This window comes from Aythya ferina (assembly GCF_964211825.1).
Source record: "Aythya ferina genome assembly, chromosome: 2".
Classification (NCBI taxonomy): Eukaryota; Metazoa; Chordata; class Aves; order Anseriformes; family Anatidae; genus Aythya; species Aythya ferina.
The window spans coordinates 66,510,466-66,535,126 of record NC_140297.1 but is presented as its reverse complement, the minus strand read 5'-3'; the positions used below and the strand labels follow the sequence as shown (position 1 = coordinate 66,535,126).

At 41.9% G+C, this 24,661-nt stretch overlaps 1 protein-coding gene across 1 annotated transcript in view; it reads left to right on the top strand.

Moving 5' to 3' along the window:
- Positions 1-1,240: 1,240 nt before the first annotated feature.
- TMC2 (transmembrane channel like 2) overlaps positions 1,241-24,661 on the top strand; it is a gene marked incomplete at its 5' end in the record, with an annotated part of 35,221 nt that continues 11,800 nt past the window's right edge. The window contains 15 exons of the mRNA XM_084511568.1: positions 1,241-1,286; positions 1,598-1,645; positions 3,613-3,928; positions 5,369-5,521; positions 6,783-6,873; positions 7,803-7,884; positions 8,198-8,304; positions 10,347-10,445; positions 15,040-15,182; positions 16,121-16,268; positions 18,662-18,850; positions 20,583-20,762; positions 21,661-21,813; positions 22,826-22,954; positions 24,422-24,489. Of these exons, the coding sequence (XP_084367694.1) occupies positions 1,241-1,286; positions 1,598-1,645; positions 3,613-3,928; positions 5,369-5,521; positions 6,783-6,873; positions 7,803-7,884; positions 8,198-8,304; positions 10,347-10,445; positions 15,040-15,182; positions 16,121-16,268; positions 18,662-18,850; positions 20,583-20,762; positions 21,661-21,813; positions 22,826-22,954; positions 24,422-24,489 (1,952 nt within the window). The remainder of the gene's footprint in view (positions 1,287-1,597; positions 1,646-3,612; positions 3,929-5,368; positions 5,522-6,782; positions 6,874-7,802; positions 7,885-8,197; positions 8,305-10,346; positions 10,446-15,039; positions 15,183-16,120; positions 16,269-18,661; positions 18,851-20,582; positions 20,763-21,660; positions 21,814-22,825; positions 22,955-24,421; positions 24,490-24,661) is intronic.

Below are 24,661 nucleotides of genomic sequence, written 5' to 3'. Positions count from 1 at the left end.
TGAAACTTATTCACTGGGAAGACCTTCAAACACTTCAGCCCCAGTCAGACCCACAGGTGTGGGGAAGCATGTTGGAAATTCCCTGTGTAATGAACTTGTAGAGTCAGAGCATTTAATCATGTATGGACACATATATTATAAATTATAAATAATATATATATATAATTAAAAATGTAATGCATTATGTATTTAGCTCAGGCTAAACTGAGCTGAAGTCAAAGGTAGATCAATCAATCCATGGGATCGGGCTTAGACACTCAGAAGGTGTCTGTGGACCAAAATTCAGCAAAAAAAAATAAAAATAAAAAAAAAGGATCTCCCATCTAGGCTGGCACCTCCTAGAAACCCAGGGTTGGGGATGCATCGATTTGAGTGAAAGCTAAAGCTGTTGCTGAATCCTTCTCCTGAAGCAAGCTGCTGGGGCAGACACTGGATTTTAAACCAGAGATAATTCAGACAAACCTATCACTGGAGGCTCAGCCCATCGAAAGACACAAGCTGCAGGATGCAACACAATACTTTGCAGTACGAAAGGACCTTCCGAATGAGGGTCTCGCATTAATTAATTAAGCCTCGAAGCACCTAGAAGGAAAATCTATCCCATTTTACCAGCAAGCACAATGAGTCTGCAGAAGTCACACAGAGCAGAAGGAGGGAAAGAAAAAGAGAGGCCGGCATCCTGACTGCTGGCTCCCTACTCCCTCTATTTGCTCCTGAGACCCCTACAGAGGACACAGGTGGTGGACAACAAGACTGCCAAGAGGCACCACACTAAGATGTTTCCTGTGGTGCAAGAGAAGGACTAACATGGCTACAGAGATTGAGGCAGGTCAGTAAAGAATATGGCATTAAGACAGATGATACTTTCAAAGTCTGCAGCCCTATGCTTATGTCAGAACCAGACATGACTTGTGCCTGTGTTTCATACGATATCACCAAGCACCTACCATGGGGCTTTCCTTCATGTTTAAATCATGAAATGCAACATAATGCCGACAGCTGCCTTTCAGAGGGAGAGAGAAAAAGAAGGGAAAGCATTTGGGTGGGCTGAGGCAGAGCTGTGCTCCTCTCTGCCTTCCCTGCCCGCATGGCTTACACGCAGGAGCCCAGCCACAGCTGGATGTGCCCGTCTGCCCACAATGCTAAGAGAAGGAGCACATGGGTGCTGCAAGAAAGAGTAACCTGCTTATGATCGAGGTGCACAGCAGCTTTGGTATCCATGCAAAAGACAGAGGCTGTCATGGGGAAGAAAAAGAAATGCACGTTACAGGTCATCATGGAAGATGGTTGGTATCACTGTGAGGTCATTTCAGTTCAGATGCTGCCACACACTTAGCAAAATGTCTCAGGACTTCCCAAGTGTACCATGTTTTATCTTTCAAAGACTGTGCAATTTCTGTTTGCTCATGCAAGGAATTTCTGTCTATTTGCTAAACGAAAGGGAGTATTAAGAGCATCACTGTAGAAAATGAATATTATGTGTAATCAATAAGGGATGTTCTGCCCAGCTCAGCTTGCACTTAAAGATCCGCTGTGTAAAGCATCATGTGTAAGTCCCAGCAATAAGTGCAATTACTCTTCATTCTTTGTCTTGCAGCTGGAATAGAGATTGATGGACAAGTCGAGAGTGACACACAGAGTGAAGGTAATGTAGAGATTAAACAATATGGTCTTGTTTTAAATCCAGGAGGTGATATCTTTCCTTTTTCTCTCTGGGTTGGGACATGCTCTACAATGGGAACCATTTCGTGAGCTACTTGTAAGCACACAGATTTTTCCCTTGAGGTTTGATTTATGATAGCAATATGTAAAACAGCAAGCTTAAGCAGCCTCTTCATCCATGCTCCTAGAGTGGGAGGCTGCTGTAGCCCTTGTCCCTCTGCAGCCATCTCAAGTATAACAGGTATTCCAGTAAAGCATCACCCTGTGAATGCTTTGTATTGTGTTGAGGTCCTGTTTGCTTTCCCTGCAATGCATGCTGCTATAATACACTGGTGTCTTGATTAACTCTGACCACAAGAAGATAAAAATGAAAACGGATTGAAGACAGTTTAATAAGGAGAAATAGCTAAGGGGTAGGATTATACCACTAAATAGAGACAGCTAAGACTTATGATTGTAACAACACTGGGTAGATGATACGAGTGTCTAGACAACTGAAAAAATGGTTCACAACCATGTCTGTACGATCTATACTATCCATAAAATGTGAGAAAGTAATTAGCTAAAAGACTATGATTTTTTTTTATTAATATATCTACCTTTCCCATACAGGCAAAGAAGGAAATAAGATAAAAGTAATAGATGAATGCTCCACATTTACCCTAGTATTTGACAGGTTGCAAATTAAAACTGTGATGGTTGGCTGCACAAAATGAACATTTTCTCAAAGAGCGTAGTTGGTCCTTTGATCTAGATCACTATCTGAAATTCAGCTGAGATGGAACATTACATAGTAAGTGAAACCTACCTAATGACTCTCAAGAAATGAGTTGAGAAGTTCTTTCTTATTCCCAAAGTCAAGTATGATTACCATCTCCTATTTTTTTCTGACTAGCAAGCAAAAACTATTTGCTTGTTATTAATTTCTATCTTTTAATGAAAATAAAAATACAAATACTAATATCCTCTTTGCTTCCATTTTCCTCTCCTCTTAGGCTGTTCATCTTTGCCTATGAATCCCACTCAAGCACAATTTCCTTCTTCCATTATAATTTCTTCAACCCTGGGAAAAAAAATCCATGCCAAAACTACAAGCTTCATTTTTCATGAGAACCCTATATTCATCAGTCAGATTGTGGACAATTAGAAGTGAAAAGAACCTGAAAAACTTTACTATTGTTTTTAATGCACTTTGTGGCAAAAGGGATGGAGGGGCTTGGAGTTTTTAAAATGTTATTTTCCCGTTTTCCATGATATTCTGCAATTAAAAACATGTTTCATTTCAATCCTTTAAACTGGAGACACTTCTTAGCCTGGACAAATGAGATTCTTATTTGAAATGCCAGTGAGAATAAAACGTGTATCAAAGATTACCTGTTCTTCTTTCCTTGTGTGGATATAGACCTATATATATTCTTATAGAAGCAAAACCTGATGCTGCCTAAGCACTACCTTTTCTATATATAAATAGAAGACCTCTGTACCAAGTTTAAAGAAGTAAAGAGCTTTCAAGGACATTGCAACAAGCAGCACATTGCATACTGTTTAACTGACTGCAGTTTCTGTTTCTGCTGCTCTGGAGTCTTTACAGGGCAGGAAGATATCTGTTTATGCTCTCTGATGGATGGGCTTTTGCTTTTGTAACTAAGCTCCAATTTACTCATAGTTACACATCAGCTGCTGATGTGCTAAAATGGGCCTTGCTATCTTAAATAGTTGCATACCAAAGTGCTGTATTTGGCTCTTGGTCAGGGCATAATGCAAAACCCAATCAGGTCAACAGGAATCTGCTCATTGCCATCCCTCAGGTTTGCAGCAGGCATTCTGCTGGCACTTTTCTAATGAATCTTTATTGTGCCAATCCAATATGGAAAGCTAAGTGTTTTCCAAAGTGTTTTTGTTTGTTCGTTTTTTATTTTATTTTGCTTGTTTTGTTTTAATCCCTTGCAGAAGATGAAGGAAAGGAGAAGACATCTAAGAAACAGCCCCGCAGGGAAACTGTCAGAGCAAGTAGACTTGAAAGAAAAAAGCCACAGAGAGACAAAGAAGATGAAAGCAAAGAGGAACACAATTGTCCGCGACAAAACAGAGCTTCGAGGAGAAAAACACACCAAAAGAAAAATGGTGATGGAAAAAAGGCAGAAGTAAAAGAGAGAGACAAAAAGGCTTCTACTAAAGATCAGAAGAATTCAGAAAATAAAGAAAAAAAAACAAATAAAAAGGGAAAGGAGGGGGAGAACAAACAGAAGAAAGGCAGGAAAAACAGGTAATTTGATGATCCTTGTAGCATGCCAGGTGACAGATGTGCAGCTGTATGGACACACCTTGAGTTTGCGGCGTATGGGTCAGAACTACAAATACATTATTGCTCTTCCAAAAAAGATACAAGGGCAAAAAACATTAACGTAAATTGCCATGCAATCAAACTCTTTCCAAAGTTTTCTTTCATTAAAGAAATGTCTCTCTCTGGAGAGCAGCCCTGCAGAGAGGGATCTGGGGGTTGTAGTTGACAGCAAGTTGAATATGAGCCAGCAGTGTGGCCTGGCAGCCAGGAAGGCCAACTGTATCCTGGGGTGCATCAAGCACGGCATCGTTAATCAGTCGAGGGAAGGGATTGTCCCGCTCTACTCTACGCTGGTGCGGCCTCACCTCGAGTACTGTGTGCAGTTCTGGGCACCACAGTACAAAAAGGACATTAAACTGTTGGGGAGTGTCCAGAGGAGGGTGACGAAGATGGTGAAGGGCCTAGAGGGGAAGATGTATGAGGAGCAGCTGAGGGCACTGGGCCTGTTCAGCCTGGAGAAGAGGAGGCTGAAGGGGGACCTCATTGCTGTCTACAACTTCCTTGTGAGGGGAAGTGGAGAGGCAGGTGACCTATTCTCTGTAAACACCAGTGATAGGACCCACGGGAATGGTGTTAAGCTGAGGCAGAGGAAGTTTAGGCTGGACATCAGGAAGAGGTTCTTCACCGAGAGGGTGGTTGCACACTGGAACAGGCCCCCGAGGGAAGTAGTCACTTCACCAAGCCTGTCTGAATTTAAAAAGCGATTGGACTGTGCACTTAGTCACATGGTCTAAACTTTTGGGTAGACCAGTGTAGTACCAGGAGTTAGACTCAATGATCCTTATGGGTCCCTTCCAACTCGGGATATTCTATGATTCTATTACTGCTTCTCAGCCGAAATTCTTCAGATCCAGGCATGTTCTCCAGGTTGGTCTATGGAAATGTTAAAATTAAAAGGAATCTGTCATGTTTTCAAGCCTCATCCTTGTTAAATCTTGTCACAGGCATGAAAAACATTTATCCAGAGCCAGTTGTTGCACTAGGCAGTGCTTCTATAGCTGGAACATGGTCCAAAGCACTATGTTGGTTGAGTTATGGTGGAATGCAATCAGCTCTTGATCAGCCATACTGGTGGGTGCTGCATGCTCAGGGGGCACTGCCCCCTCAGTTTATCTTGCTCCATGAGATCTGGAGATTTCAGTATACAAACAAGCAAAGGACTTCCCATGAAGCTGGGCACCCTTTCCTCCAGACATCAGTCTCTGTGGGATACAGACTGTTACTGGCAGGTCAGCTGATGGTTGTGCACATTGCCCCAGGACCCATGGGGGCCAGAGTCAACATGCCCACCCCACCCATGAGAGCTTCCCTCTAACTACGGTGAATTTTTCAATTTTGTGCTGTTAATTTCATGTCTTCCAGTACTTCCTCTGAGTCTTCTAACTCATTTGATGAGGAATCACTGTCAGAGGAAGAGCTTGCGATGCTGATGGAGCAGGTAGAGCAAAGGAAAAAACTGATTTCTGCCATGAGAAACAAGCCCTGGCGAATGGTGAAGAAGCTCTCAGTGCTCAGGTACCAAGAACCGTCACCCCTGGAGTCTTCACCAGCTGTCAGCTGCATTTTGCCTTTCCTAGAAACTACATTTTTTGCTGCTGTTATCATAAGTCCTCAGCCTCAGAAAAAGTGACCAGCTGAACCTGGCCAGTCCATTTGAGCTCAGAGGATCAGAGTTAAAATGTGGAATTTGATTTTCAGTCTCTGTAACCAGAGAACAGACAGGGTGCAAATCTGTTCAACTGATATCCACCACCAGGTCATTCTACACTTGTATTTAAAACCAAGTGACTCACTTCTGTCAGTCTACTTGTTAAAGCAAACTCTGTGCCCTGCTTTGCTTATTCATGCCCATTGCTAGACAGAAATCAAAGCGGCAAGGTGTCATATTACTTCAGACTTCCTAAGATGGTGTTGCTTGGAAAAAAAATAGTGTATTATTTGCAAAGGTTTGTGGAGCACAGATAACTTTGCTGCCCACAGGCCAACAGGGAAAGGGCTCATTTTAAACCATTCCTATGTCAAGGCAAATCCCAGATCTTTGGTTAAAAAACACACGAAACCTCCTTTATCCCAAGAAGAATTTCAACTTCAAAAATAGCATTGTAAGGTGCATACAACCCCCTATGGATGTGGGTGATGTCCCCACTCTGCTTTTGCCAAATGGCTGCTCAGAGGTGCCATAATAGGGCTGTGAAGGTGGACAGTCCCTGTGTGCCTTTGCTACTCCTTTACACCCTGAAGACCAATACCTGCTCTATCTTCCCTTAGCATCAGGAGCCTTGAACACCTCCAAATATTTCTAAAAATCTGATTGTAGCTCTGTACAGGAAAACTGCATTAAAGCAGCATTTCTATCTCACAAGTACACTATGATCCTGAGATCATTACAAATAAAATTTTATGACCCTCAGATTCTGGAGTTCTGCAATAAAAGGAAAAAGAGCAAAGCAATATTATTTCTGACATATTTTCCCTTTGGGGTAGGACCAGGGTGAAAATTCTACCCAGTATCACATACCTTTGTCCTTTCTGGACCACTGCAATCATTACTACCTTCTAAGAAACCTAAATGAAACTGTCTCTATGGAGTTGTTTGTGGAAGGAAATTCTGCATCTTCTTGGAATTTGTTTCACTAGAAAATATAATTTTCTTCTTGACCAATGCACGAGGGGAGAGAAAGTATCATAGTCATGCTGGGTTCAAAGAAGCAGAGGTGTAAAGCTAAGGAGCCCCTTTGTTCTTTCAGTAATACATGCTTGTTTATTTTCCAATTAGGGAGGCGCAAGCTTTTGTTGAGAAGTTTGAAGGAGCCCTGGGAAAAGGGAAAGGCAAAAAGTTGTATGCATATAAGATGATGATGGCAAAAGTAAGTATGGAAATGACAGCAGAGAAAAGCATGGAAACTGTTTATTTATTCAGCATACTTTTGGTAGATTATTAACTCATAATTGACAAAAGGGATACTAGGATGTCAGGATAAAACTTCCTGTCCATGTTCAAAAAAATACTAGCCAGCTTCAATTCTATTATGATTATTGAAAGAGCAGAGGAAAATTTTCCCCTACCTTAATCTCATTGTCACCTTCCCTGGAGTAAGGAGGGATTTGGATGAACAGCAAAAAGTACAGTTTTCTGGTTTTGATCTCCAGAAACCTTGAAGTGTGAGACAAGGCACCCCTAAAGACACAAGAGGCCATGCCTCTTGCACTGCCCTATGGACTCCTGTAAAACATCATCCTGCTAGTTAATGACAAGATAATGGGGGGGCATTGATGGTGTTTTAAGACTGAGGTTGGTTACCAAGTTGCATGTTGTCATGGGTGTTATATTGAGAAGTGAAAACCAGAGCCAGACCTGAGCTGATGCAATCAATGGGAATTTAGATGCTGGTCTGATAACGAAGGACGCAAGCTCTGTATTTTATCAAATTAAATTTTGTTTTAAAGAGTTATCTCTGCATCAGTTCTTTCAGTCCAGAGCTAGGGCTGAATTTTCCACCCCTCTATAACATGGCAAAATCATTGGACAACTGTAGTTTTCTAAAAGCCTGGGAAGGGTTAAAATTCAGATAATGAATGTGAACTCTTGGGGGATGAGGGGCTTTGGAGATGAAGGTAGTTTCTGAAATAGTCCAAAACATCAGACCTATATCTAGACCAGAGATTTTGATTTGGTCTTCAGGGCTTTACACCCACTTCTAGCAGTGCTGCAAAACCTTGGCATGAGGAAGTCCTCCAGACAAAGCAGCCTCGCACTTTGCACCTCTCTACTCACAGCCATATTATCTTGTTTCAGAAATGGGTGAAATTTAAGAGAGACTTTGACAATTTTAAAACACAGTGCATACCCTGGGAGATGAAGATAAAAGAAGTGGAAAGTAAGTGGAAGTTTCTCCATGCTGTGTGATGGCAGTGAGACATTTTTAAAGGCAGTTTTGCATTCATTCAAACCATGCTCCAGTTCCCCTGATCTCTGCTCACCCCAGGCACCAGTAACACACAAGGAGCACATACCCTGGGCAGCATTGATCTTTGGCTTCTCCACCAGCAGTGGGGACAATTGGGAGGGTCTTCGGCAATATATGAGGGAAGGTCTATGGGGTAGACGGGTCTAGGTCTTGCTGAGGACAGCTTAGTTCCCCTCCTCCCACCCCCCCCAACTCCTAACCATTACGTATCTTCTGCTTTAAGGTCACTTTGGCTCCTCAGTTGCTTCCTACTTCATATTTCTGCGATGGATGTACGGTGTAAATCTTGTCCTTTTTGGTTTAATATTTGGATTGGTTATAATTCCAGAGGTAAGTGCTTAATTCTCTCTGTAATATCATACCCATTGCTTAACATGAATGTGAGATTGTTGGCTCAAATAAGGATTTGTAACTGGCAGTGCTTTAGGAAAACGAAATGTGTAGGATCGATTGCTTACAGAGAACAACTTATAAGGATGTTACTGATACAGGAGCAAAATTCGCATTGAAATCAGTAGACTGATTTCAAGTAGACTGATTGCTGAAAGGTTGCTGAAGATCCTGCCCATCCAGCAGCTCACATGGGAACTCAGAGACCTCACATTAAGCTATTTTCCTGTTTTTACTAAAGTGAAAAACACAACCTAGGTACAGGTTCATGTCCATAAGTGCCATAAAAAATGGACTGTGCTCTTAAATAGGTTGAGAAAACCCCAATGACATTATGGGACATTTCCAAACTTCACCTCTCTGCATTGTATGAATCACAGCAAAGATAATGAAGTAGGTTCACATATCACTTCCTACATAATTATGAAGGACCAGAGCCATCAGCTGCAATGCAATCCTCACCAGATTTGATGAGTCCAGCTTTGACAAACATGCCATTGCATGAGCTTTCACAGGCTCAAGGATAAGGTCACACTGGAAAAACTGCCAAGGTTTCTGATGGATAGTACCTTGGGCTCAGGAGCCCATTTGGGCCCTCCAAGGGCCATGGCTTCAGATCAATGAGCACAGGAGATTCTTGAAAAGGAGCAATCAAGAGAAGTAACAAATGATGTCCTGAGCACTTTGCCAAATAATGTTTGTTTGGGAAATATCCCTTTTCTGTATTTCTAGTTCAGATGATTCACGAGGATGAGCTATATTTCTAGTTTTTGCATTTCTCACTGTACTTTGAGAAGGAAAAGGATTTAATAGCCAACTTTATGTGGTCGCTTATTGAAGAACTTTTTAATGTAGCCATTATACCTCTGTCTAAATTACTCTGTACAGTCTTTAAAGGCTGTGCCATACACAGACAGTGGCATCTGTTCTGTTCAACACAGATTTTTATGGAGCAAAAATGCAGCATAGAGTCTCTCTTGAGGACTATGCTTTTGTTCTCCTTGATGGGGTTGTTTGCACTATCAAAAGCAAAAGCTCTGTTTCCTCCCAGAATGAAGAGACATAGCCATTAGCACTGAAAAATACAAATGTGGTTTGTGTGTTTTTGTTTGTTTGTTTGTTTTGCGAACTATGTGTATGGTAGAAGACTAAACAGCTTTGTATAATTTGTTTTTGATGTATGCATAAAGTTACTCATTGCTACTGAGCTGTTACAATATGGAGAGTAGCTAGGCGATAAACATTTAGTCACAAATAATTTTGAAATTAATGAGATAGCCCTAAAAATAAGTGATAGATGATATGCTAGGACCTTTCTAGGCTAGGAATGCTGACATATTTTGGTACGGACACCAGAATCTGCTGGTAAATATGTTATTAACTCTCCATAGCCCTTGACATTCTCTGTGTGGACTTCAATAGCTGTGGGACTTGCTGCAAGGACTGCTATGCATGGTGTCATCAGGAGAGGCTGTGCTATGAAAACTATTCTTCGTGTCATTTTGTCATATGCTTCTTGCCCAAACCTAACTGCCCTTCACCTCACCTTGAGACCATTTTTCAATTCAAGACTGTATAATACAGAATCTACTGCAAGCTTAACCCAGTGCTATTGACTTCTCTCAAAGGAAGTCCTGAATAAATAGATAAAACTAATCCCTTTATTGCATTAGACCCATGAAATTCAAACAAAGAAGCCTCTTGCTAAACCAAGGACATTGAAACTGGAGCTGCTCATGGAGGAATCTAATTCATTAGCAAAATATTTCCTGTTTAATGAATGTTACCAAGGAAAGGGAACTCCTCTAGTTATTCAGGTGAAATTAATTCTAAATATTTTACACTGCTGTTCAGGTACTAATAAAATACATATTAAAAAATCAACCAAAAGCAACTCACTAGGGAACATAAACAACAAACAAACAAACAAAAACTACAGCGTGTTATACATCACACACATCTCTCTTATTAATGCTTACCAGGTCCTGATGGGAATGCCATACGGGAGCATGCCAAGAAAAACTGTACCCCGGGCTGAACAAGCAACAGCTATGGATTTTTCTGTTCTTTGGGATTTTGAGGTAAGTACAGGGGTGTTAATCATAAGAGATTAGTAGATCAGTTTAATACATAATAAAACCCTTCAGAAGTTAGTGAAGCTACGTGGATGAATTTATCTTGAGGTAAACCAAAAATTAACCTTTTTCTTCTAAAAGATGAAGAGATGCCCGCACCCATGAGTGCCATAGTGCAGATGCCATAGTGCAGATCCCCAGAGATTCCTGGCCAAAATAGCATATGTGTATTAAGACATATGCATATGGATTTGAATCCTTCCATCTACAAATGTGCTTCCTGGCATATCTCATATGTTTGTATACACACGTGTATATTTCTTGCTTTATCAGGAACAAAGCAAATGCACTTTTAGTCCAAATGGGATGTGTCACATCCCAACAGAGCTGGCTAGCACCACCCAAAATGTGCTTTCTGGGGCTAATGAGGTGCAATGGGGCAAAATAAAATCCACTAAGGCCAGTGGAGTTGTAAAGCTCCATGCTGAGGGAAGTCAAAGCAGATTTAGGAACCCCATGCCCTTTAGTCTACACAATAATTTTACTAATGAAACACGAGAGCTGATGTTACATTTTTGCACGCACATTAGTAGAAGCCAGTCACAATGTAAATTGCCCAGTCATGAGCTTGGTACAACTTACTTACACCACTTTCACAGAGTTGCCCTATGAACTCAGGCAAAAAATCTTTTTCCAAGGAAAAAGACCCCAATTAACACATTTCTGCTTTATCTTTAGCTTGCATAGAACAAATATTGCATCTGTATCAACTCACTATCATAAACATAGAATTTTATCCTGAAAAACCAAAGTCTTTAGTACGAACAAGAGACATTTGACTTTTGACTGAAAAGGCAGCCACAATGAAGAAGAAAAACAAGAGCTGCTCCAACCCAGCAATCCAGAAAGGAAATGCAAGCAGCACTCCTGGTTGGTAGGCAGGGAACACCTTCCCATACCACAGACTTTGCTCACAGCCTTGGGAAGAGAATTATCCTCTCACCCCTACCATCCTCATGGGCCAGGCATGAAGGGATGCTGCTGCAAGCAATATCTTGGGATCTGAGTTTAAAAGCTGCTGCTTCTAGAAGCAATTATGAAATGCTTGTTGGTGCTTGCCCACACACTGCGTGTATGGGACCCAGTCCTTCTGTAATAAACACCATCAAAACTTTGTTTGTTAAAACAAACAAATTGACAAGCTAATGTAAACCAGGCAATTTAAACTAGTTTATTAACAAAGCTTCAAGTACTGATGCATCAAGAAAGCTGACAGGGACAGACTTGTGTTCACTACCCATTTTCTGATGAGGATCCCATTATCACAGAATCACAGAATCATCTAGGTTGGAAGAGACCTCCAAGATCACCTAGTCCAACCTCTGACCTAACACTAACAAGTCCTCCACTAAACCATATCACTAAGAGCTACATCTAAACATCTTTTAAAGACCTCCAGGGATGGTGACTCAACCACTTCCCTGGGCAGCCCATTCCAGTGCCTAACAACTCTTTCAGTAAAGAAGTTCTTCCTCATATCCGACCTAAACCTCCCCTGGCACAACTTTAGCCCATTCCCCCTCATCCTGTCACCAGCCACATGGGAGAACAGACCAACCCCCACCTCGCTACAGCCTCCTTTAAGGTACCTCTAGAGGGCGATAAGGTCACCCCTGAGCCTCCTCTTCTCCAGGCTGAACAATTCCAGTTCCCTCAGCCACTCCTCATAAGACTTGTTCTCCAGACCCCTCACCAGCTTCATTGCCCTTCTCTGGTCTTGCTCGAGCACCTCGATGTCCTTCTCGTAGCAAGGGGCCCAAAACTGGACACAAGGGCCCAAAACTGTACTCGGGGTGTGGCATCATCAGAGCTGAGTACAGGGGGACAATCACTTCCCTAGCCCTGCTGGTCACACTGCTTCTTATACAAGCCAGGATGCTGTTGGCCTTCTTGGCCACCTGAGCACACTGATGGCTCATATTCAGCTGACTATCAAACAATACTCCCAGGTCCTTCTCTGCCAGGCAGCTTTCCAACCACTCATCCCAGCCTGTAGCGCTGCTTGGGGTTGTTGTGCCCCAGGTGCAGGACCTGCTACTTGGCCTTGTTGAACTTCATACAGTTGGCCTCAGCCTATCAGTCCAGCCTATCCAGATCCTCCTGCAGAGCCTTCCTACCCTTGAGCAGATTGGCACACGCACCTAACTTGGTGTCATCTGCAAACTTACTGAGGGTGCACTCAATGCCCTCATCCAGATCATTGATAAAGATATTAAAGAGAACTGGCCGTAGTACTGAGCCCTGGGGGACTCCACTAGTGACCGGCCTCCAGCTGGATTTAACTCCATTCACCACAACTCTTTGGGCCTGTCTACCCAGCCAGTTTTTAACCCAATGAAGTGTACATCAGTCCAAGCCAAGTTTCTTGAGGAGAATGCTGTGGGAAACGGTGTCAAAAGCCTTACTGAAGTCAAGGTAAACCACATCCACAGCCTTTCCCTCATCCACTAAGCGCGTCACTTTGTCATAGAAGGAGATCAGGTTTGTGAAATAGGACCTGCCTTTCATAAACCCATGCTGACTGGGCCTGATCACCTGGTTGCCATGCAAGTGCTGTGTGATGACACTCAAGATAATCTGCTCCATTTTGTTTCCTTTTTCCAGCCTTTTCACCTGCTTGTCAGAATCCAAAATCCACCAGTCAGGGTTCAATTAGCAACATTTCAAATAAGTTTGTAGCAAACAAAAACCTCATCTGACCAGCATGATGGAAGAATACAAGAAGCATCATTTAAATTAACACCTCCCTACTCAAAAAAAAAGCAAAACAACAAGCAACAACAAAAAACAAACAGGTGTGTTGCTGAACTACAGCTGTAGGTTTTCTCTAGTAGAAAATAAACCATGCACATCACATTCACATCAGTAAAGAAGTTTTCTTTTTGCTGAGGCTGTGCCATCATATCAAAGACGAGCTACCAACACTTGCCAGTCTCCTGCCTTTGGCTTGGTAAATAAACCTACATCACCCTTCTTTCATCAAGAGCTTGATCCTGTGGGTCTCTGCCAAATGATGCCAGCCACCCACCTGGCAAGCTTGTGAAACAATGTCCAGCTATGGGGCAACAACGTAAAACTGCCCTCTGCAGCCAGATGTTGAACAAAGCCCTTCACAGAGGCTTGTCCTTTGAAAATGAATGGATGTCCAGTGTGTTCCACAGGAGAGGTGCAGTGGGGAACATATTTCAGAGCAGGGGTAAAACAACGAGGCAATACTGGGAGTCTAAAAAATACATTTTAAGAGAGGAGTCAGGGGAAAAGCATGCTTTGACAGAAAGGAGGTCACATCATGGATTCCTAGAGGAGCAGAAAGGAATAAATCTCACTTGGATACCAGACACCATGCCTCACAAATGGAGTTTAAAGAGTATACTGGATAAGGTGCAGAGAGAAACTAATTTGTCAGTCCCCACAATTTCAATTTCAATAAGATGAAAGTTTGGGATTCCAATCTGAGAAAAAAAATGTCACTAGTGCCTTCCAGAAACATAATCTTCATGTTTCATGTTTTATTTTTTTTCATTGCATTTACCCAGTACGTGCTATAAATAACATGATCCAAAACCCAAGCCAATGTGCTGTGGGTCTGCCAGCCACAGGCTTGCTGCATTACCCCAAGTTGCAGCCTGCAGCACCAGAAGAAAAACACACAAAGCTATCCTGTACCTGTGGCACTGTTCTTTGTGCAGGACAGATGTGCAGCTGATGTTGCACTCAGGGATGTCCCTAAACTAGACCCAGTGCACAGCCTTTGATATGGTTTTCAAGTGATGTCTCAATTTTGCTTTTCCAAAACCTTGATTGGAAGGGAGCTTGCTCAATTATCATGGGCAGACTGATTAACTACACTTAACTTATGAGATGAAAGGCACAATATACAATGATACACGTACAAGGTAAGAGAAAAATAGGGAGATCAAGTTAGGAGAACTGCATGTTTGCTGGATGCCCCACAGTTTGCAAGTAAAAAATAGGTCTACTTGAGACAACGTAGCTGTTGTTGTCTGAGCTCTGCTTTTCACAGAAATGTGAAAATACATTGTGAATACTTTGATATTAGTCTTTAGTTATATTTGCTCTGCAGGTAGGAGCAAGTAAAAGGAGCTAAATCCACAGGGTACCAAGCACCACCTGCATCTTAGCTGATAGGAAAATTTTCATATCATGGTGGAAAGCCTCTTTACTACAGCATTTCTATCATGAGTGTTTGATACTGACTTAGAGAAGTAGGAGGGCTATGCCACAAAGAACAGTAAGAAGTTTTTTCTGGTAAGGATAAAACAGTGATAGATAAAAAAAATGCATTTTAGTTTTGAGCCAGTATCTTCTGACGCAATCCCTTTCTTCCCTCTTGTAAAAGGATAAGTGCATTGATGGTTTTCAAAAATGACAAGGCAGCAAACAGCCCAGAGTGAGACACTAAAATAATTGCCAAGCTAATTTTCCTTGTTTTAAATGTTCAGTTTTCACCATGAACCTTTTTCCTACAGAGGAACAGCCACATGGCTTACACAAAGGTTTGTGTTTGCTTTTCCTCTAGGGGTACATCAAGTACTCAGCACTCTTCTATGGCTACTACAACAACCAGCGGACCATTGGCTGGTTGAAATATCGGCTACCAATGGCATATTTCATGGTTGGGATCAGTGTGTTTGGCTACAGTCTGATGGTCGTTATAAGATCGTAAGTAAGGCCAGTGTCTCCTAGCTGGGTTCCCAAGTCTGGGTTCCCTCCTTCATGTTCACATGAAGGAGGATTTTACCTGCAGTAGGTTTCAAAGCTTCCTTTTCACATGCTTTCACTGATTAAAATAAACAAATAAATAAAATAAAATGTGGAAAGCCAGTGTGAGCCCCACAGCTATCATGTCACACTGTGAAGACAGTCTGCAAAGCCAAAAATAAAACTCCCTGCCTCTCTCTGGAGGTCACACCATGCAAAGGTTATCCTTCCCTTACAAGAAAGGATAAGCCAATGTATTTGTATTGCTATTGAAATAGACTCTATTGCTATGCAGCGGAAAGAATCTCTTGAGTCTTTGACTGGAGTGGGGCATGGGGATTTACTGTATTTTTACTATGAAAAGGCAGCATCTGTTGTCTCATACAAAGATTTCAGGGATCAAATAATACAGAGGAAACAATAGAAGCCATATCTGCTCCTGTGCTGATTAACAAGAATAATGCCTTTCCTCTCCTTTAATGATTTGCTGCAAGCTCTTTCACTCCAACATTGTGCAGCTACCAAAAATATCACTAAAATGCTGTGTTGCAATGACTGTACTGGACAGCACCAGTGCTTTTTGACTAAACTTAACTACCTAAACATAGCCATTATCATTTACTCTACCATAAGGCCCAGAAACACTGTAAATAGTCATTCATCATGCACAAGGTGGTGGAAGCAATCCCTTGCCTGCTTTCATCATCTATTCTAGTTTTTCTATACATTATGGGTTTTATTATAAGGCCTGTATATCCCTAACAGTCACACCCAAGCCCCATGAAAGACCACCCTGCTTTCCTTCCTCACCAACCAGCTGCCCCAGCAAAGCTCAAGGACGTGTGGTGGCTCTGTGAAACACTTGGCCTGACCTTGTCACTGTGCATACCCTTACACAGGATGGCACGCAATGCCAATGAGAGTACAGCAGATGGGGACGATGACAACTTCATTTTCAGCTGGAAAATGTTCACAAGCTGGGACTACCTCATTGGCAACCCAGAGACTGCAGACAACAAGTTCGCATCCATCACCACCAGCTTCAAGGTAACCCCTAACTGGCATTTCTCTGTCTGCTTCTGGGGATGCTCCCAGCACCTTCCATTGCAGAGGGTTAAAAGGACAACTGAGTATCTGTACAGGATCTCTCAAAATGAACAGGGTATGACACTGAATCATAGCAGGTCTAGCTCCAATGCCCTGGATCACCCCAAGCCCCTTTTTAGGATTTGGAAAACCAGATGAGTATTGTTTTCCTCTGGAGCACTAAGTGGGAAAAAATAGCTGCTGTGGTCATGTGAGAACCTAACCATCTCCATCACTTCTCCATCACCTGTTTCTCCTTGGCACCAGGCAGAATATAAACTGTAGGAACCCAATGCCATTGCATGCCCAATGTTTGGGGCAGCAGGAGCAGCAGAGGGGACAGGCGGGACACAAGCCACCCTGCAGCATGAAGCCAAGGCCATACGCACAGGGGGCCACCACGTCTTCATTACTCTTCTCCCATCACCCCTGAGTTCAGGGCAAGTTTCTGCCCACAGCCATCCCCCTCCTGAGGCAGCGTTTACTCTGTGACTCAAAGCACAAGAGAAGGCAGCAGCTTCACAGGGTGGCAATTTCTACAGCTTTTCCCTCCAAAATATCTTGTCTCTTCTGTTCCTCTGCCCCAGTCATGACCACATCTCATCTACAAAAGCTAAAACCCTCTTGAAGACTCAGCAAAACTGCCCTGTGTTTCTTGTAACATCCCAGATCCCAGGACTGTGTCACAGAGCCTGTTGTCAACACCACGAAGCCCACACCTCAGGCTCTCTGAACACAGTAGGTTTAAGTGTCCCATTTGGAGCCTATCTTAAAATTTCAGCAAAGAAGTTGAGGGATTTCTTCATTTCCATTTCAATGTCCACAAGCTCTCTGTGACCCACCACAGCTGCTGTCTGCACTACTGAAAAGTTCGTACTTCCAAGACAATTTCGCTGCTTAGCTGATGACACACATGTAAGTATGGGGGTAATACGTACATACAGAAATAGACAAAGCTTACCTGCTATTAAAGTTATGTTGCATAGCATGAGAAATCCTATCTCCAGCATGCTGGAAGAATACAAACTGATTCCACTAATATCAGTGGATAATAACAGATTTGTAGTTATTTAATCATAAATTCTGGGCTAACCTAACCTCAGAAAAGTTCAAAGAAAACAACTCTAAGACAATTTAATAGATTTTTTTTTTTTTAATTTTGGAAACCAAGTAAAAACAAAATGTGGAAGACAGTGAGGATTTCTCCAATGAAAAACAGAAAGTAAGTGCAGAAAAAAAAAAAAAAAAAAAGTAAAATCTTTTTCTGACAAAAAATTTGCTCTTAAAGCCTACTTTCAAAGGGCTTTACTTTTTTTTTTTAATTATTTTTAATTAACAAAGTTTGTAAAAAACAGTTTTATTTGAAACTGTAAAAAAAATAAATCCAAAACTATTTTTGGTTAACAGAAATTTCTATATAATGTTCTGCCTTTGGGCTACTAGGAGCTCCATTAACCAAAAACTGTTTCAAAAATTAAAAAATTACAAATAAAAAGTAAACAAAATACTCCACAAATTGGACTGAGTTTTGCGATTATAAAACACATACAAAGCAAGGCCAAATATATTGAGCATCTGCTGAAGGATGGAAGAACTTTTCCAACAATAACTCACCCCACACTTTCTTTTACACATTCATACCAGATTGAGTAAGGAAAAAGCAATAAATAAAAGAGCTGCCAGTCAGCATGTAGCTGCTCAATCTGAAAAGTAATTTCATCCAGTTTAACCTCGTTCAGAGCTAACACTTCATGTAAAATCCCAGAGAAAGGGAATTTAATAGCAGTATTGCACACAGATAAAACCAGAAGGATCTTTGCTAAAATGCATAAACCAATTCTTGGACTGTAAAAGAGCTAAAGCTTGGGATACTGAGCAGGAATTAGCCACAGAAAAAAAAATACACATAGAGTGAAGAAAAAGCCTAGCTACTGCGGATTTCAAAGGCTTGATCGGTTTTCTTTTTTGTGAAGATGAGTTGCAAGAGGTGACCTGATGACAGTGTGTAACCGCCTGTCCAGGAGCTAGCAGTGACATCCAAAAGGCCTTGCAACCCAGCTGTAGACTCAGCTAGGAAATGTTTTATTTTAGAGCCTCATTCCTCCACCTTATTGCCATGGGATGTGTCTGCCACTTTGTGCCTTCCAGGCAAAATGAGATGCCTTCATGGAGCTTTGTTTGAGCTCAACGCAAAGTACCATGTTCAATATAGCCATCATAGCTCAGAATTACATTTTATAAAGTAGAAAACTATCTGATGTTGCCTTAGGCTCAGTGCTACAACTTACTTGCTCCAATTCTGTGAGTATCTCTGGTTTTTTTTGTTTGTTTGTTTGTTTGTTTGTTTTTTCCAGGAATCTATCGTGGATGAGCAAGAAAGCAACAAAGATGAGAACATCCACCTGAGGAGGTTCCTGCGGGTCCTAGCCAACATCCTCATCATATGCTGCTTGTGTGGGAGTGGCTACCTCATTTACTTTGTGGTGAAACGCTCCCAGACATTTTCAAAAATGCAAAATGTTGGGTGGTATGAAAGGAATGAGGTATGGAAACTTTCCTTCCAGTTTTCTGATGTAATAACTTTCCTTGTACATCAGCATAATCATTGCCACAGCCAAAACGGATGGCATCCGAAGCAGAGGGATTCCCCACCATGGTCCAAAAGTCCTTCTGTGACTTTGTACTTGTGTTAGCCAGGAATCACACTGGTCTCACAGAGAGTTTTCAGGGCAAATTAACAGCTCCTGTAGGCAGGGGAAAATGCTCTCACAATAAATTGCATTAAGACTCAATGGGTCTTCAGTACTTACATCGTCATTTTTTAAAACACCAACCTCAAGTTATATATTAATGCTCAAAAATTCTGTTGTACTAGAAAGCTGAGTGTTGAAAATGTCCATTATCAGACATGAAGTTAAACTCAGATCTTTTTCATTCCTTCTGAGTAATGGGAATAAGATTTCATAATCGGTAGAAAAAAGTCAGTTGTCAAAAATATTTGTCTTATTTTGGAATGAACTGTTCAAAGTCGAAGCTCTCCCCACACTCACACAAAATTATTTCTATCTATTGAAATGCTTAATTTCAATGTGTACTCCATTACCATGTATCTAAATATCAAAGGGAAATCAAATTCAAACCTATGCATTTTCATAATTTCCTCAGAAAACATTAGCAAAATAACTCACAAAATGCTTTGATTAATTTAGTCAACTTTTCCCAAAGGGAAAACAAAACAAACAAACAGACAAAAAATCTAGTGACTGATACTTTCCTGGTAATAACTTAAGATCTGCATATATACAATTCTGGGTACTGTTGTTCTTTCTGGATACAGAAGTAAAAAACAAGAGACCCGTGAGTAAGAACCTGCTGGTGGCTGTCCAGACACAGTCCTCTGCAGGCCAACAGGCACTAGATGGCTGTAAAAATAAGATAGTGTTTACAAACCGTGCCTGAGCTAATGCTGACACATCAATGATCTCACTGACCACAGCAACCCAATACTTTGCCCCATACAGAGGAATAAATATGAGACGGGGACGTATTTTCTTGGGCTGCAACACTGAGTCCTTGATGCATTTCCATTCACATCCATAATTGCCTATTGCAAAAGGATACGTGCCAAATATGGCAAATAAACATTAGCATTGACTAATTGCTTTTTAACCTAAGTCTTTTGTTTACTCTAAAACTAAAGTAATAAATGAGGAGCTGATGCAGGCAATAGTATGAGTGACTTAAAAGACTAAACATGCATGAGCTTGGACTGACAGGGAACACACTCTGCAGAGCTCATCCCTTTGAGATAATAATAAAAGTGCTCTTGCAGGAGCAAGCCCTGCAGTCCACCAGTGCAGCCTGTTGCTGTGCTGTCAGCACACTAAGCCAAAGAGCTGAGCTCATTTTGGCTCCCTCCTAATCATAAAACCTTCAAGAATCTCCAGCCAGTTGCTGACAGGTTGCTGGCAGCTCCTGCTCTGCTCCACATGTCCCTTGGTCCAAACCTTATTGCTGTAACTGGCCTCTGTTAGCAGAGAAGAGCAGAAACTAATTTAGTGGAACACTATTACGTAACACAACTTTCTCTCTATTATGTGCTGCTTCCACTTTTGCTACCCTGCTTTAGTGGAAAGTCATTTGCTGATGTTAAAGAGATTTGTCAGCTTGCACCCCAGTGAAAATGGTCATCATGCACACTTAATTTTGGTCACAACTCACAGTAAGGTAGTCTCTGTTGTTGCTGTTAGCAGTAACCTTTTCCTTGTTTGGCAGGTTGAAATTGTGATGTCCTTGCTGGGAATGTTTTGTCCCCCCTTGTTTGAAACTATCGCTGCACTTGAAAATTACCATCCGCGTATCGGGTTGAAGTGGCAGCTGGGACGCATCTTTGCCCTCTTCTTGGGGAACCTCTACACATTCCTGTTGGCCTTGATGGATGACGTCAATGAAAAAGTAAGGGCTGAGATGAAAAGGTAAGTGCACTAACATTTTTTGGAGCAGAGGGTGAGTGCAGCACATCTCCATAGCTACCAGGGGCAATCCCACACTTTGCAGCAAGTGCCCCCCACCCCTCCCCAGTGCTCTCAAGCATTTTAAGCATCAATCTGTCCCAGATTGAGGTTGAGATGGATTATGGGAACAGAGCTCCCTGCTGCTGAGCAGAGGTCAGGGACTCAAGGGAGAACTTCTAGGTCTGTCTATTATTGTCGTCTAAAATCACAGAATACTAGGATAATTTATTTTTTTTTCCATCTGACACTATTTGCAATTTCTATTAATGCATACCCCAAGGGTGTGATTTATAACCCTTTTTCCCTGCCCTCTCCTCTTTAGCATTATCCTGGTAGTATGCGCCAGGCAGATAACAGCAGGAAAGGACAAATGTCCAACTGATTTATAGAAAAAAATGACCCTGATTTAAGCTGAGAAGAATAGGAGGAATCAGGGAGACTTGTTCAGTCCTGAAAATGATGAACAAAGCAAAGAAGGAGGACTGCACAGAGGCTCCTCTTCCATGAACACTAGCAGCAGCCCTGCTCTTTGCTCTCCCTGGCCCTCAAACCATGTCTCATTTTGCTGGAGGTCTGGCTTCTCCATGTGCAGGGAGCTGGCTGCTGATTCCACAAAACTCATGGTGCCCCCAAGCTTCTTTTGATCTGGAGGGGCTGTTCCCTGACACCCCGGGAAAGGGAGCAAGGTTCTGTGCTATTCTTCTTTCCAGTGCTGTCACAAATCTGTTTTAAGCAGTTTCTTGTATTAGGGATGGTAGCTGGTAGAGAGGGGAACCCATTGGCACCCTCTGTGGTCCCCACATCCTTACATTTTTGGCTGAGGTATCTCTCTGTTGCAGCTGGATGAAGAAGATGTTGTGAAGAACATCACACGCTGGATGCTGCTTGGCCACCACAATTCATCCATGGGGAACAGCAGTGCTGACACCCCACCTTCCCTTGATCCTGCAGACGTGCCCAGGGGACCCTGCTGGGAGACAACTGTCGGCATTGTAAGAAATTTGTTATGCAGTAAGTCTCTGGGATGATTTGGGTGTTGTTTTTGTGTTTTTGTTTTTATCGTTAATGTCTTTAGCATATCCAGGATTTAAGTTTTACTTGCAAAAGACATCTCCTTTCCCAGCTCTCACATAGCAGTACCAAGGCAAGATAAATTCACCACTGTTTTCAAGCTATGGCTGTGAAAACTCCCAACACACACAGACCTCCAACACTTTCTTCAAAAGAGTAAAAAAGTCCAGGTAGCCTATGGCCATGCCTACATCATACCTTGGTTCAGATCGTGACAGCACCTTTGAAATAAACCTGTCGTCTCCAATTATTGTTGCATTTGATTTGCATTGCAGAGAGCTTTTGGAGTACACAGATGAAGCCTGACACAGAGGATGTGTTCCCAAGGGAACTCCTGACACATCCCAACCACTAATGCACCATGAGGCCAGGGAACGAGGGCAGAGCTAGATGAAGATAACCCACCCTGAGATGCATGGAAGGTGGTCTTTAAGTCCTCAGCACCACAGCTTTCACCCCACCAACCTACCCTTCAACTCTCTTGCTTTGGGCAGCTTTCATCATGCACCAAAGTTTTGTAGTTCTTCAGAACAGTGAAATACCTGCAAGAACAGCTCACAAATGTAAACCACAGTAGCACAGATTTCTTTGACAGCACTGTCAAAATTACCTTCTTTGTCTGCATGTTTTACAGCTTTATTGCAGCGTTAGCATTCTGCTTCCATTTTATGTGCTGCCACAACATATAGCGCAGTCAATAATACTAACAACTATCAGGGCTAATAGCTGTAAGGGAGTTTGTTATTCCCAAGCACAAAACTGAAGGTCTGGCACTGCCAAGTGGCTGAAAACCAGTAGGGAGATTACTCACAGCATGCAGTTCTGAAGGTTACTGTCATATAGAGGGAGATAGATTAATAAATAAAATGCACTCCCAGAATGAGCTACTGAAATTATAGGAGCTAAATATTTTGTTTGTGTTTTAAATTGCAGGAGTTTGTAAGGCTCACAGTGTCCGATATCCTGGTGACCTATGTAACCATCCTGGTGGGAGATTTTATTCGAGCTTGCTTTGTCAGATTTGTGAATTATTGTTGGTGCTGGGACCTAGAGGCTGGATTTGTAAGTCAATGTCTTGTAGATGAGAAGCTGAAGAAACAGGGCCATTTGTTCAAATATGACACAGATTGATTTTGAATGATTGATTCTGGTCTTGTTTGATAATTTAAGCTGTGTAGGCAGTCTCTGCATCACTACTCATCACTACTACTTTTCACCCCAGAAAGTGCCCTACAAAAACACAGTTATCTTTCCCACCTCAGGAATTTAAATGATGAAGTTGAGTTGAAAAAAATTGACCTGATGTACATTCAGTTGTTATAACCTCAAATAATTAGGCCCTTCTATACTCATCTCTTCTCAAAGATCTTCTTTGATCTTCATTGCCTGTCCTGCAGGCAGTAAGATGTTTTACTCATAGCACAGTCTTCTGATCTATTCTGGAGGTTGGTGTTACTTTTGCTGCAGTGGAGTAAAGAGCTCTTCTTTCCCTTATCATGTATGCATAACACACAGAAGTGCTGAACTCTTTGGTATTCATAAAGGCAACATTACAAAGCCGCCAGCACTGGAGCTGCACAAATACAGAGCAAAACTGTGAAAAAAAGGTTCATTTTTTCACTTAAGTGACAAAAACAGATGGATTCAGACAGAATCAGGTATCAAATTGGGTCAAAAGCAGACATACTACACAGGATATTTCAAACATATGAGGGCATCACCCATCATCTTTCAGATTTGTGTTCTATATTGAAATGAAAATATTTTTTCAAGAAAACAGAAAAAACTTTACATAGTATAAGCGGCTAAATTGGACCTGAGTTTTTATGCAGAAAAGCATATACTCATAGAACAGTAGTGTCATCACTGGCAAATCTACCAGAATAATAACTTATAAAGTGTCAAATACTGCCAATAGATTAGACCTGCCTGTTCTGGACTTACCACCTTTAGCACCCACATTAGAAGGGCTGGTCCACAGGAAGCAATATTTTAACTATTATCTAGAACAGGGCAAAATGCCACCTCTCACTGACCAGGTAATATATTCCTTCACGTTCCTCTCCCCTAGGCTCTCCACTTCTGTTCTGCAGCAGCCTGCTGCTACAAGACCCACAGATATGGATATATCTGGTGTAGCATTTGCCCTCCAGATCATCATTATGGCTGTTTAAACATTCAATATTTTACCAGAATAAAACTGCAAATCAGCAGCCAGATACACCAGCTGAAGTATAAAGTCGAGTCCTGTGCCATGGCTCCTCTGTACACAATTGACTTTGCTAACTGAGAGAACATATAAACACCGTGCAACTCTAAGCACCTCCATATGTTTGTCCAATTTTAAGCAAGCCAAGAGAGAAGCAGCCCACAGCCCAGCTGCTGGTTATTCAAGCAGTGCACACACAGTGGGAGCCCTCCCAGAAATCACTTTATATCAAATTTAAATAAGTATTTTTATGCCCAGCAGCAACAGCAAGCAATAGCGGGTACCTCTAGCAAAAACAAAGACTTTCTCTTCCCATGCAGCCCTCCTATGCAGAGTTTGATATCAGCGGCAATGTTTTGGGTTTGGTCTTCAACCAAGGAATGATTTGGTAAGATATTTCCCTTCTTTGTTTTTGCATTATTGAAAAAAAGACCCACAGTGTAGTCAGAAGACTTCCAAGCCAGCTAGAATAGCATTTGGGATTTGGTTTCTCTGATTGCTGGACATTCTGCTCTTGTCTACTAAAGTAGAAAACTCAAAATGCCAGCTTAGTTGTCAAA